Source organism: Loxodonta africana, chromosome 2 (assembly GCF_030014295.1).
Source record: "Loxodonta africana isolate mLoxAfr1 chromosome 2, mLoxAfr1.hap2, whole genome shotgun sequence".
Lineage (NCBI taxonomy): Eukaryota > Metazoa > Chordata > Mammalia > Proboscidea > Elephantidae > Loxodonta > Loxodonta africana.
Window position 1 is genome coordinate 216,195,248 of NC_087343.1, and position 13,185 is coordinate 216,208,432.

Sequence of the window (13,185 nt, forward strand, 5' to 3'; positions counted from 1 at the left end):
CTCCCGACGTGTGTTCATATTGGCCTCTTCTTAAAAGGACTTTAAAAGTTGTATGTCGTTGGTTCTGGGCTAAAGAAATTGAGTCATTTTTAAGCTAAAAATACTTTGATGGCAAGAAGGTATTGAAATCACAAGCATTTTTATTAACTCATTAGTGTTGTAATAATATCATTTTTGCTTATTTTTGTTTTAGGAACTGTTAGAAAAATTTATTGAAGAGTGCGAGTTCCCTCCAGTGCCAGAGGGCATTTGTTCCTATCATGATCATTGTGGGGCACTCAAAATCCAGATATACATATCTGATCCAGACTTTAAGGTAACTGCTGAATGTACAGTGGGACATTGAATTGCAAGATCACGCCCTAAAATGGATTCAGAATGAATGCTGGAGTTGGAGGCCCCCAGTTCTCTGCTTACAGGCAGTTTTATATTTTCTTGTCCACTCCTTTCCTTTAGGTCTGCATCATCTATAGAATAAAGACCTTTTTTTTTTTTTAATTTTTATTGTGCTCTAAGTCAAAGTTTACAAATCAAGTCACCCTCTCATATAAAAATTTATATACACCTTGGTGTATACTCCTAGTTGCTCACCTCCTAATGAGACAGCTCACTCCTTCTCTCCACCCTCTATTTTCGAGTCCGTTCAGCCAGCTTCTGACCCCATCTACCCTCTCATCTCCCCTCCAGACAGGAGCTGCCCACATACTCTCATGTGTCTGCTTGATCCAAAAAGCTCACTTGTCATCAGTATCATTTTCTATCCTATAGTCAAGTCCAATCCCTGTCTGAAGAGTTGGCTTTGGGAATGGTTCCTGTCTTGGGCTAACAGAAGGTCTGGGGACCATGGCCTCCGGGGTCCTTCTAGTCTCAGACCATTAAGTCTGGTCTTTTTATGAGAATTTGAGGTCTGCATCCCACTGTTCTCCTGTTCCCTCAGAGATTCTCTGTTGTGTTCCTTGTAAGGGCAGTCATCGGTTGTAGCCAGGTACCATCTAGTTCTTCTGGTCTCAGGCTAATGTAGTCTCTGCTTTATGTGGCCCTTTCTGTCTCTTGGGCTCGTAATTACCTTGTGTGTAAAAACCTGATTTATTCAAGAAGATAGTACCCGCCTACTCTCTCACTCTCCCTGGTTGGTAGATCAGATGAAATCATGTTTATAAAATATTTGGTACATTGTGAAGAATAATGCAACTGTCAGCTGTGGAAATGACTGTATCAGTCAAGCTCTATGTCCCTGGCAGTAGACATTCTGGGGTCCAGAAGAATAGCACTCCCCCAGGAGGCAGTACAGTATCTAGCTATGCTGCCAGCTAAATGCAGACAGCCGCTCTTTGTATCTTAATATGGGTATGTTGTGTATGTGACATCTTTAAAGTGTGAATTAAAAATCTTTTGAAACCCCAGGGCTTTATACGAATCCTCTGTAGCCATATCTGTAAAATTGACTTTCACATTAACTGTTGGAAGAAGTTAAAAGCAACCAGCTACAATGATAAACCTGACAAGGTAAGACATAATATTGTCTGGATTTTTTAGTATACTTATTACGTGTTGATCTCCCCATCCCCCAAGAATCTTCAGAAAAAGAGTCTTAAGGGATTATAAATTTCTTCCTGAACATTGTAGACATATTTACAGAGTTTTAAATTAAAACTTAATAGTAAAGTGGAAAATAAAATTTCATGTTTATTAGATACAGTTGTAAAGGTGTAGCACCCATGGAGTCATTTAATAGATTGTTTATTGTTTAACCATCATTTAAACTATGTTTTGATCAAAAAGAAAAATTTAAATATCTGATTTTAAAATGTAAATCTTAAATTATGCACTGACAGTTTGAGCCCATCAGAGATCTTTCATTAAATCACGTTAAGGTTTTGATGTAGAATTAAAGTCTCAAAATGGATGTGGTAATTTGAGCTAAGAAATCAGCTTAAATTTTGTACTGCTACTTCTCGTTGAGGTTTCTCTTAATTACCAAGATAATGATGCTGATTGTATTAGCTATATTTACCTTGAGAGAAGATACAATTTTATAACATCTGCATTCATAGAATTTTCTATCTAAGCTATAGGCTATGGTACAGAAAAAGAAAATCTTTTTCTACATTGCAAAGGTTCATGTAGACCACTGTGCTTATTTGAAGTAAAACATAAGGTCGTTGTGCTGGATATCTGCTAGCAGTAAGAATTATTCAAGTTTGGTAGAGATAAATCCTTATATTTTCATATAGTTAACTGAAGATATGATGATAGGACCAGATTACTATTGCCATTGAGTCACTGCTGGTGTGTCTTTGTCTTACCTAAAGTGAGTTTCTCTAGCTGAGCACTCTCCCTTAGTGATCTAATCAGTGGTTTTTAAATACCCTCTGTAAATTAGTTGGAGCCTTGGTGGAGCAACTATTAAGTGTTACGGCTGCTAACTGAAAGGTCGGCAAGTTGAATCCACCAGCCGCTCCTTGGAAGCCCTGCGGGGGAGTTACTCTTTCCTGTTGGTCACTGTGAGTCGGAATTGACTCAGTGGCAATGGATTTGGTTTGGGTTTTGACAATTAGTCAGTTTTGCTAGGATATACTGAAGTAATACACAGCCCAAATATCTTAGTGGCTTGTAAGAAGAAAAGCTCATTTCTTGCTTGTATTACCTCTCCTGCAGTTGTGACTGCATTTGGGCTGTAGCAGCTCTATGCTCTGTGGCTCTGTTCTTTGTTTCTAAATCAAGGTGGAACAGTGGCCCTTTTCTGGAACGTGTTCTGTGGCAGACAGAAAAGGCAATGGCCAGTCCATGCAGTGTTTCTTAAAGGTTTTACTTAGACATGGTATACATCATGTCAGCCCACTTTACATTGGCCAAAGCAAATCACAGGGTCAGCCCTACACGGGAAGTGCATTCCCCCACAGGGAGACTCTGAAGGCCACATAGCAATCAGCAGGGACCTCTGTCACCTCCCTGAAGGAGCTTTTAGATCATGCTGTGACTGTGCCTGATGGTTAAAATGATGTACGTGTTTGGATATCTTCCCCCCGAGACATACCTTCTTCTTTTTTCAAACCATACAGGACTTTCTAAACGCAAGTTGTCTCACCCCTGACTGCCAAGGTATCATTTGTAAAATTACCGTCTTCAACAGTTACGGTGGTGTAAAGTGTGAAGTAAGTATCAAATACGAGGGAAATCGTACTAAATTGATAACCCAAATGCTTATAACTTGTAAAACATTTAGATTTGTGGAAGTTGTATGATTTGGGTCTTGTGTTTTCTCAGAAAAGAAATAGTTACTGAATGTAAGAAAATACAGCAAGTAATAGGAATTAGGAATGCCTTGCTGAAATGAAGCACTCCCACAGTCTTTTATTTCCTAATAGGAAAAGGAGGCTTTTTACTGTCTAGTTGTATTGTTTCTACTCTTTTTCAGTAACTTGGTTTTGTTACTCCCTAGTAAACTTTTGGGTATTGTAGAGGGTGTGGATTCTTAGGGAGAGGAAAGAGTGTCATGAAGGATTCCCTTCATTTTGTGGGACTGGCAGGAGTGAGTAGTTTTAATGAATCTTGTACCTGATCTTCTGCTTAGCCGCAATTATTTTTATTTTTTTGCTCCTTCCTAAAGTGTGTCTACTCTCTTATTCCTCTTTTCAGTAAATTGTTTTGCTAAAGCTTTCTGGGCTCTTTTGTCTGGGTCAGAATGTCATTGTTCTCTTGCAAATTGAACGTTGTGTGTGCTTTTGAAATACTGTTACTTGTGATGTTGTGCTTTATGTCATGGGTGTATGAGACAAATTTTGGATGTCTTTGTTTTATTTAAAGTTCGAACACAAGATCATAAAAGAAAGGGGTCCTTCAAGACCTATTCAGAAACAGAAGTGTTCTAGGTAAGATTTTTAACAATCAGTTTAATGATGTCTCTTAGAATATAATTCATTAAATGCAGGTTTCTAAATTAGGCTCCTTTTTAAATTGGCTTTACACATGTACGTACATACGTATGTCCAAAAAGTGGTTTTTAAGTGAATTTTACGAGTCTTAAAAACTAACCTAGAGTTATTAAATATTCAAAACTGGAATCAGAAGCATTATTTGGTAGTTGGATTTATAAGGAAAACCGTGACATTCAGTGCTGTGAAGTTACATGTTTTATGAATAGATTTCACATTTAGATAAAAATTATATACAGGCTGTCCCCGGGTTACAAAACTCCAACTTAAGGACAACTTGTACTTGCCCTTTAATGTTATATACAGCTGCCCTCGCTTTGAAATGATTGAACCAACGCCTGCCCTACTCACAACAAATTCTTCATTTCAGTCACCCTTACTTGCTACACATACAACTTTTAAATCATTGAAAAGGCTTCAAGTGTTTCTCAAACTAAAACCAAAAAACCAAACCCACTGCGGTCGTGTGGACTCCGACTCATAGCGACTCTGATTAACAGAGTAGAACTGCCCCCGTAGGGTTTCCAAGGAGCAGCTGGTGAATTTGAACTGCTGACCTTTGGGTTATCAGCCGGAGTTCTTAACCACTGTGCCACCAGGGCTCTGCTTCTTGCACTGAAGTTGGGCTAAATAAGAACCATATGCACTGGTTCTGAGTTACCCAGAAATTCGACTTAAAGACGTAGTTAGGACTGGATCTCGTTCATAACCCAGGGGCTGCCTGTACATAACTCTCAGCTTAATTCCACAAGTATTTTTCCTCTTTATCTCTGTTCAGCAGACATTTTGAATCAATGATCATTTGTTACTTTTGAAATACTCAGTTTACTCAGTTGAAATTATCATCATCTTTGTATTTTCTTGTTCAGATCAAATAATTCCAATCCTTTTTTCTTTTCTTTTTGGTCCTGCTTTTCTTTTTTGTTCTAAGCGGTGGTTTCTTTCTTTCTTTCTTTCCTTTTTTTTTTTTTTTATTTGTGACCAAGAAAAAGAAAAAGAAAAGATGAACAGAATTATTTGTTGAAGAGAATTCATTGTAATCAGATCATCCAAATTCTGATGTGGTGAGCCATTACGGGGATATGAAAATAACATTTTACTTACTATGAGTTTGTTTTTTGAAATGCATACTTACTGTATTATCTTTCAGAGAAACTTGTACTATTCATGTTTACTTTAAGCAATAACTTACTTATATGGAAATAACGTATGTACAGTCTGTATGTGCCATACCTAATTAGAAGTCACTCAGTGATTGAGGTTCTTGTTTTTATGAAACAAGTGCCCTTATCTTGCCTGAGTTGACCGATGATGTCAGCAGTTGTTGATGTTGAACAGAAGATGCAGGCCAAGTTGTAAGTAAAAAGGAAAACTTATACTGCTTGAAGAATGCTTTCTATAGTAGGCAAAGAAGAGTAGTCGATTGAGCTTATTACAAAGGTGAATTACCCCTAATCATAAATGTTTATCAGCCTAGAGAAGCTAAAAGAAAAAGAAGAGAGAAAAATGAAGAGGAAGAACCAAAAAGAAGAAGCAAAAAAATTAGCAAAAGAAAGACGGGAAGAGGACTTAAAAGAAAGTAAACCACCGAAAAAAGAAGAAAAGAAAGGTACGCAGAAGTTCCAGGCGTGATAAGAGTAATGTGTTCTTGTTTAAAAGTATGGATATAAATATTGGCATATCTGATTGGGCATCGTATTAATCGATATTGAATGGAAATTTAGATTTCAGCTTAGCTTGTTAATACTTTCACCGTGTTCTCTTACTCCCGGATGATGAGGGGGTTGGTATAAAGAGCACTGTTTTGGAAACAGTACTTAGGGATTCAAAGTGCTGCCCTGCCACTAACTCTGGGCAAATGCTTGCCTCAGTTTCCTCATCTCTGAAGTAAAGGTGGAAATAATAATATCCAGCCTGCATATTGTGTGTTTGAAGTGCCCTGTGAAATGAACTCTACTGTATGTGGTTTTAAGTCTCAAAATGTCGCTCAATTTGTTACAAATTGTTTAGAATAATGCTGAGTTCAGATTAAAAGGCAGTTCATAAAAGGCACCATAGAGATTACCCAGTCCGGCTCTCTGTTTTAAGCTCATCTTGTCTCCATTCTCTGATCAACATGGGAATGTCTGTCTCACTGGTTATTTTACTTCTTCCTGCGTACATAGTGGTCGGTGTCTTTGCCTTCAGTCTTGAGTTGAAGTAAGTTTTCCTCATTTTCTGCCATTGTTATTTTTCCAAAATGAAATATTTTACCACTTGCTGTCTTTATTTTTCACCTAGTCTTCCGTTAATGTTTAACAGATCAATCAAAATGATCTTCCCCATTGAATAATTTTTCCATGACTCTTTGTATCTTAACTTTTCATGCTTATCGACAAATCGTATTTATTGATGGTAGTTGGTGAGGCCAGGTTAGGAGTGTTGAGGGAAGTGACCTTATTTAAGAGGAGCTAAGTTTTTAGATGTTACATGATCAGTACAGAGTGAAGGATATAAGCATTTACTTTTTAATGGTCTGGCTTAATGTGAACTTTCATATTTTTTCAGAGGAATTTTTTAAGTATTTTATCTTCCTAATTAAAAATTCCTACAAAACCACATAAAGAATGGTGTCACTGAGTCATACATTATTATGTAATGGTCTGTTATTTCTAAGCTTCTGTCCTTGCCCATTGGTTCTGTGTCTCTCGTTCACTGACCACTGTTTATCCTTAGGAACTGTAGAATATGCTCAGCCTTCCCAGTTCCTTGATGACAGAATTCTGCAGTGCATAAAGCAGTACTCTGAGAAGATCAAATCCGGTATACCCAATACTTCCACGCTTATGAAAGAATTGCTTTCTTGGAAGGTTTTAAGCGTAGAAGACTACACAACGTGTTTTTCTAGCAGAAATTTTCTGAGCGAAGCCGTGGACTTTGTCATTCAGCACTTGATTAAAGAAAATAGTAGAGTGAAGACAAGAATATTTCTTCATGTTTTGAGCGAGCATAAGGAAATGGAGCCCCAAGTAGCCTCCTGGATCGAGAAACTCAATGGCTTTGGTATGTCTCCCTATTCTGGAAAGGCATGGTTAGTAGAAACGATGAATACCGGCCTCTGGATCCTTTTTATTTTCCTGTTGTTGGAGTCCCTGGGTGGTGCAAATGGTTAACACACTCAGCTGCTAACCAGAGGATTGGAGGTTCGAGAATCCCCCCAGAGGGGGCTTGAAAGAAAAAGCTGGCCATCTACTTCCAAAAAATCAGCCTTTGAAAATCCTGTGGAGCCCACTTCTACTCTGGCACACACGGGGTCACCTTGAGTTGAAATCGACTCAACAGCAGTTGGAAAAAAAAATCCTATCATTTATGACTTATTAAATGCAATATGGTTAAAAATACTGTTTACTCCCTGCTCACAATTTTTAGGTTAGACGATACACAGATAATAGTATACTTTTTCAAAAAGTGTAAACACAAGAAAGTTCAGTCAGTAAGAAAATCCAGACCTGTATTATGCTAAACTCTATGTAGATGTATGAACTGTGCGTATTTTAGGCAGTCTTATGTAAGTGTGGAAACCCTGGTGGTGTAGTGGTTCAGAGCTACCGCCGCTAACCAAAAGGTCAGCAGCTTGAGTTCACCACCTGCTCCCTGGAATCCCTATGGGGCAGTTGTACTTTGTCCTGTAGGGTCACTATGAGTCAGAGTCGACTCAACTGCAACGAGTTTGGTTTTTTGGTTTTATGTAAATGTACCCCTTGGAGTTTGCTGTCTGTTGGTGCCCTCTGCAATTGTGGCTGTTTAGAGAGAATAGAGAACCCAAAATTGAGATTATTAATGAAAACTTGAGAGCGGAGAGTGGGTGGGAACAATTGTTTAGAATCACCCAAGGCAAATCTGTGTGTAAGGATTAAGAGAAAAATACCCCAGGTTTGAGCTAGGCTTGTAGGTCACCAGATTATGAAACTGGTACTCTGATCTGACTTCTGTTTTGACTGGAAGAAGGGAAGGCTGAGGAAGACCCCCTAGCAGGCACTTTGCAGAAGGCCCCACGGACTGCAGAAGGCAGCCCCAGAGAGTCATTGGCTGTCACTAGACTCTGCTCTCTCTGGGCACCTGCCAGGGCCCTAATTATCTGGTGACCATGTGAGCAACTGGCCTAGTTCAGTAAACAGCTTTGTTGGCAGCTGGTGGACAAAAGACTGAAGGGAGACAGCAAGAGCAGACCTTTTCAACAGGATCCCTGAGAGGGGGCCTGCCAAGCCTCTGAGAGCCACCACCTCCTGCCTGAGATGTTACGGACATAGGGACTGTTGGAATTCTACGGCTTCACAGAGTAAATCTGTAAATTCCTGTCCGTAGAGACAAAAGCAAGATGGCAGCAAGCTTGCTGTAGATAGCTTAATGCTCCTGCTTTGAGCATAGGTCTCCATGGGCTTGTAGTCCCAGAAAATTACTCTTGTGTTGTAAACTTGTTGCTGGCATCTGTTAACAAAAAGATAAGTAGATAATAAAGTTATCTCTTGCTTTAATCTCTTTTGAAAGAAAAAACTGGAGGAGGAGGCGGCTTGTTTGGGTTTTGCCACGTGGGCAAGAGTGCCACCCAGTGTCCATTCCAGTAAACTGCAGTATTTAGCCATACATCTGGACAGAAAAATGTGTGTCTGTCCTGTTGATATAATTCATGTTTACTCTGAAAAGTAAAGGTATCAGTTTAATAAGTGTGTGGGGGTACTATTTAAAGTTGAAATTTCTATTTAAAACTTTTAAAATGAGTCCGAGCATTGTAATTAATAGGCTTTACTGTAGCCCAGTGTAAAGCTCACATTTATTACCTGATACCATGGAGTTGATTCCGACTCATAGTGACCCTAGAGGACAGAGTAAAACTGCCCCATAGGATTTCCAAGACTCTAATCTTTATGGAAGGAAATTGCCATGTCTTTCTCCTGCAGAGCCGCTGGTGGGGGCGAGCAGCTGACCTCTCAGTTAGCAGTTGAGCCCTGTGTCACCAGGGCTTCTTACTTGTGTATTAAAAGCAAGCAGTTTCCAATTCCTGGAATTTTACTTCCTTCTCACAAAGAGTCTATCCAGTGGAGTCACATCATATGCAAATTCAGCATGAGAGAGGTCAGCTGACATGCTCAGCAAAAAAGAAGAGCGAGTACTAGCAAGAGCACAAATTGCAGAAATGAGCATTTCAGTAGTGGGTGTGATCTGTCTGCCTCCCCCTAACATAGCACGTGTTCTGTTGTGAACCTTTTTGTTGCTCTTAGCTGCTGTTGAGTCCATTCCAACACACGGTGACTCTGTGTGTTACAGAGTAGAGCTACTCCATAGGGTTTTCTTGGCTGTATTCTTTATAGAAGCAGATCGCCAGGCCTGTTTTCCATGACACTGCTCACTGGGTTTGAACCTCTAACCTTTAGGTTGGCATTCAAGCGCAACCATTTGCACTACCCAGGGACCTGATGTGAGCCTTAGATGGGAGGTATGAGTGTGATATTTCTTCATCAGTGGTTCCCTAAAACCACCATTGTGGTTTATGAGTATTGTACTCGTAGGAGTATTTTATGTGGTGACTGATTCTGGTGTTCAGAGATACTAACTTTCACGCACCATGGCCTCTGAGTGCGAGCTAACGATTCCATCTGGAAGAAGGAGCTGTCCAAGGTAATTCTGACTCAGCAGTCTCTGCTTCACTTGCTGAGCTTAAGGCCCGTGTGAGAGGTGGCCATGCTGTATTAGAGGCGTGGTGGGGTGCTTGAGCAGAGCCAGCCTTTACTTGTTGGCAACTGATTAGGAGAAGCAGGAAGAGTGACTCCTTGATTTTTATGGAGGAGGGTGAGGAACAGTTGGTGGTAGGGAGGAACCTACCCAACTTCTTTTAAAGCTTTTACACATTTTGTTACTATGGAATATACATGGAAGACACCATAAACCTTTCCTACCAAACAACCAAACCAAACCCAGTGCCATCAAGTCGATTCCGACTCATAGCGACCCTATAGGACAGAGTAGAACTGCCCCATAGAGTTTCTAAGGAGCGCCTGGCGGATTCGAACTGCCGACCCATTGGTTAGCAGCCGCAGCACTTAACCACTACGCCACCAGGGTTTCCATAAACCTTGCCAAGTTTGTGTTAATTGGAGTGAAAGGCATTATAAATAGGGAAAAAGTTATTGTTATAGAGTATTTTTGAAGGACGTCCCTAGGTGGCGCAAACGGTTGGGTGGTTCGAACTCACCCAGCAGTCCTGTGGAGGCAAAGGCCTGGCAGTCTGCTTCTGTGGAGGTTACAGCCACGAAAACTGTACGTAGCACAGTTCTATTCTATAACACATTGGGCTGCCGTGAGCCAGAATCGAATCGATGGCAACTAACAATAACAATGTTATTAAAGGAATTTAATATGTTACTTTCATCTCTTAAAAAAAAAATTTTTTTTTTATAGTGATAGCATTATTCAGTTAATAGACAAGACTTAATTGTAATTAGCAAATCTGTTAACTAATGTTTAGAGTGCATAATAGCTTGAACAACTTTGTTCCAGGTATTTAAATGTTTTTCCTGAAAATGTAAGCCGACTATAATGGAACTGCTATTAAAAGCCGTGAAACTGAACGTGATTTTATAATCAATAATTTTTCTCTTCCTCTGACTTGGGTTTTGTTTTTATTGTAGGTTTGAGTGCCGTGGGACCTTTTCTTACTCGCTATGAGGCGTCTCTTAAGGACCTTGATTTTAACATTTTGAGTTCTCTCTGGAATGAGAAATATCGTCACAAACTAGGCTCTATAGAAGGAAAGAACTTTGAATATTTCCTTGAGCCGACATCATTGAAGGAAGCACGTTTCTTAATATGGCTGCTGGAAGACCACAGAGAGAAGTTTCCAACATTACATAGTGCTTTAGATGAATTCTTTGGTATATTGGGTACGTGGACCAAGTTTAGATTTATTTATATCTAGTCTTAGAAAGAAAAAAAGCTTTTGAAGGACTTAGCGTATTTAAATAGTTAATAAGGAAAATAGTAAAAAATTATATCTTATAGAGTTGGCTTATTTGGGGGGAGAAGTTAGTGGTTGAGAATAGTGATTTTTTGATGCGAAGCTTGTTTTACCATGTAAAGCTCTAAGTTTTGTAGAGATGTTCAGATGGGTACATTACACTAAGCACACACCATACTTTTCCCATCTTAGATATTTTCAGAGTCATGGCGAAGATTGCATATTAAATGGATGGCATTTATTAGCAGGTGGTTTGATTTTTGGCATTCAAGAAAACATCGGAATGTGGGAGGAGGTGGTATTTGCAGAACCTGGAACAGATGTGACATCTGTTTTAGTAGGAATAGTATAGAACTGGGAGTCAGGAGAAGTAGGCCTGTGGCTCAGTCTTCCCAAAGTCAACTCATTGAAAACTTTGCGTGTAGTCCTACTGCTTCAGGGCCCTGTGTAGGTGTTAACAGGGAATTCAGAAAAGCTTAAGATAGTCCTCAGGGAGCTTGTTTCTAGAAAAGGGAATAAGATGAATGCACAAATAATTGTAATATGGTGGAAACCTGAACAGGAAAGGACTAGAGACAGTGCTGAGTAAGGGGTTCAGAGGAAGGCCGGAGCCCTAGGCGCCTCCCTTCGGGAGAGGAGAGCTTTGCTGCAGGGTTAGAGGGTGGATGTCGGGGAGTAAAGAGGTCGGGTGGAGGGGAATCGTGGGCATGTTGGGGAAACGGCATGGAGTCCAGTTTGGCGGAGAATAAGATACAGTTTAAGAAAAAAAAAAACCTGCCATCGAGTCAATTCTGACTCATGGTAACCTCATCTGTTACAGGGTAGAATAGCTCCATAGGGTTTTCTTGGCTAAATAGCAGTTAATTCCTTAGCGTCTTTTAGCCTTAGTTTCCTTATCACTAAAATGAGAGGATTTTGACCAAATGGTCTTTTGACCTCACAATTCTAATATTCTTAGGTTCTGAATTAATTTTAATATCTTATATTTGGTACTACATCTATGTTTTATGATAACCCTTCCCCCTGCCCCTTGCCCTCAGCATTAGAATTCAGCTTAACTATTATCAGGAGTTGAAAAAAAAAAAAACCATTGCTGTCAAGTCGATTCCAACTCATAGCGACCCTATAGGACAGAGTAGAACTGCCCCATAGGGTTTCCAAGGAGCGCCTTTTGGTTAGCAGCCGTAGCAGTTAACAACTGCGCCACCAGGGTTTCCATTATCAGGAGTTAGACTTGTAAATTTTATGCTCCTTGTTTTAAAAGGTACGTTAAAAGGTCCAGCCATGACCCCAAGTGTCAACATTATAAACTTCAAGTGCAGTGTAAGGGACTGACAGTGACAAGCTTAGTAATGTCATGGTTCTCAGGAAAAAGCACACTCAACTATAGATGGCTTTATTTTTCCAGGATTCTGCTCCATGACTGGAAGGTGGCACACTACCTGGTAGCCTGACTTTATTGCCATCAGTTTGCGGCTGCTGGTAATAAAATGCTGTTCTGGGACTGAGCTTTCAAAACCCGATGCATGCTGGGATCACACAGCGGGAGAACTAAAAAGGACACAGTTTGCTCTGAGTGTGCACTCTGCCTGATACTTGTGCTCTATGCCTAAAGCACACAGTCCATCGGCTGTGACTGCTTCTCTGCTGTTAGCCATAGAGCCCGAAGCCACCAACCAAGTGACTGCCAGCCCTGCAGGTTTTCAAGTCCAGAGGCGTGCCTCCAAGCCCTGCCTCCCACCCTTACCCCAGATGTCTCAATTTATCTTTTCATTTAAAGGAAGGATTATATTTCTTAACACTTTTCAGAGTCCACTGATTTTATAAATAGGGGTGTTCAATAATGTCATCAGTGCTCTGATAATTGGGAGCCTGACCTCCCTTCTGAACGCCGGGTGCCTGTTCCCCTGTTGGCGTTTCTGTGTCACAACCAGCGGGCCCCTTAAACACAGCATGGCTAAACTCTCTTGATCAGAGACCTGTTTTGCCTAAATTTACCTCAGTTAATAGCATCTTTGTATATCTAGCTTTTAATAGGAAACCCTGGAATTAGTCTTGATTCCTCCTTGTTCCTGCTATACCAGTCTACATCTATCTAGGTTGTCACCAATCCAAGTAAGCTCTGTCTTTGATCTGTCCTTTTCTGTCCATGTCAACTGCTGTAGGCTAGAACCTTATTTATCTTTCCATGATTAGACTCTTGCAGTAGCCTCCAAACTGGCCTCCATGCTTCTAGATGCTCCCACTTCAAATCTTCCT

At 40.2% G+C, this 13,185-nt stretch overlaps 1 protein-coding gene across 1 annotated transcript in view; it reads left to right on the top strand.

The window, feature by feature from the left end:
* TTC3 (tetratricopeptide repeat domain 3) overlaps positions 1 to 13,185 on the top strand; it is a 129,557-nt gene that overhangs the window by 65,882 nt on the left and 50,490 nt on the right. Inside the window, exons 22-28 of the mRNA XM_023559091.2 lie at positions 194 to 316; positions 1,405 to 1,506; positions 3,063 to 3,155; positions 3,808 to 3,872; positions 5,408 to 5,544; positions 6,651 to 6,977; positions 10,601 to 10,852. Of these exons, the coding sequence (XP_023414859.2) occupies positions 194 to 316; positions 1,405 to 1,506; positions 3,063 to 3,155; positions 3,808 to 3,872; positions 5,408 to 5,544; positions 6,651 to 6,977; positions 10,601 to 10,852 (1,099 nt within the window). The remainder of the gene's footprint in view (positions 1 to 193; positions 317 to 1,404; positions 1,507 to 3,062; positions 3,156 to 3,807; positions 3,873 to 5,407; positions 5,545 to 6,650; positions 6,978 to 10,600; positions 10,853 to 13,185) is intronic.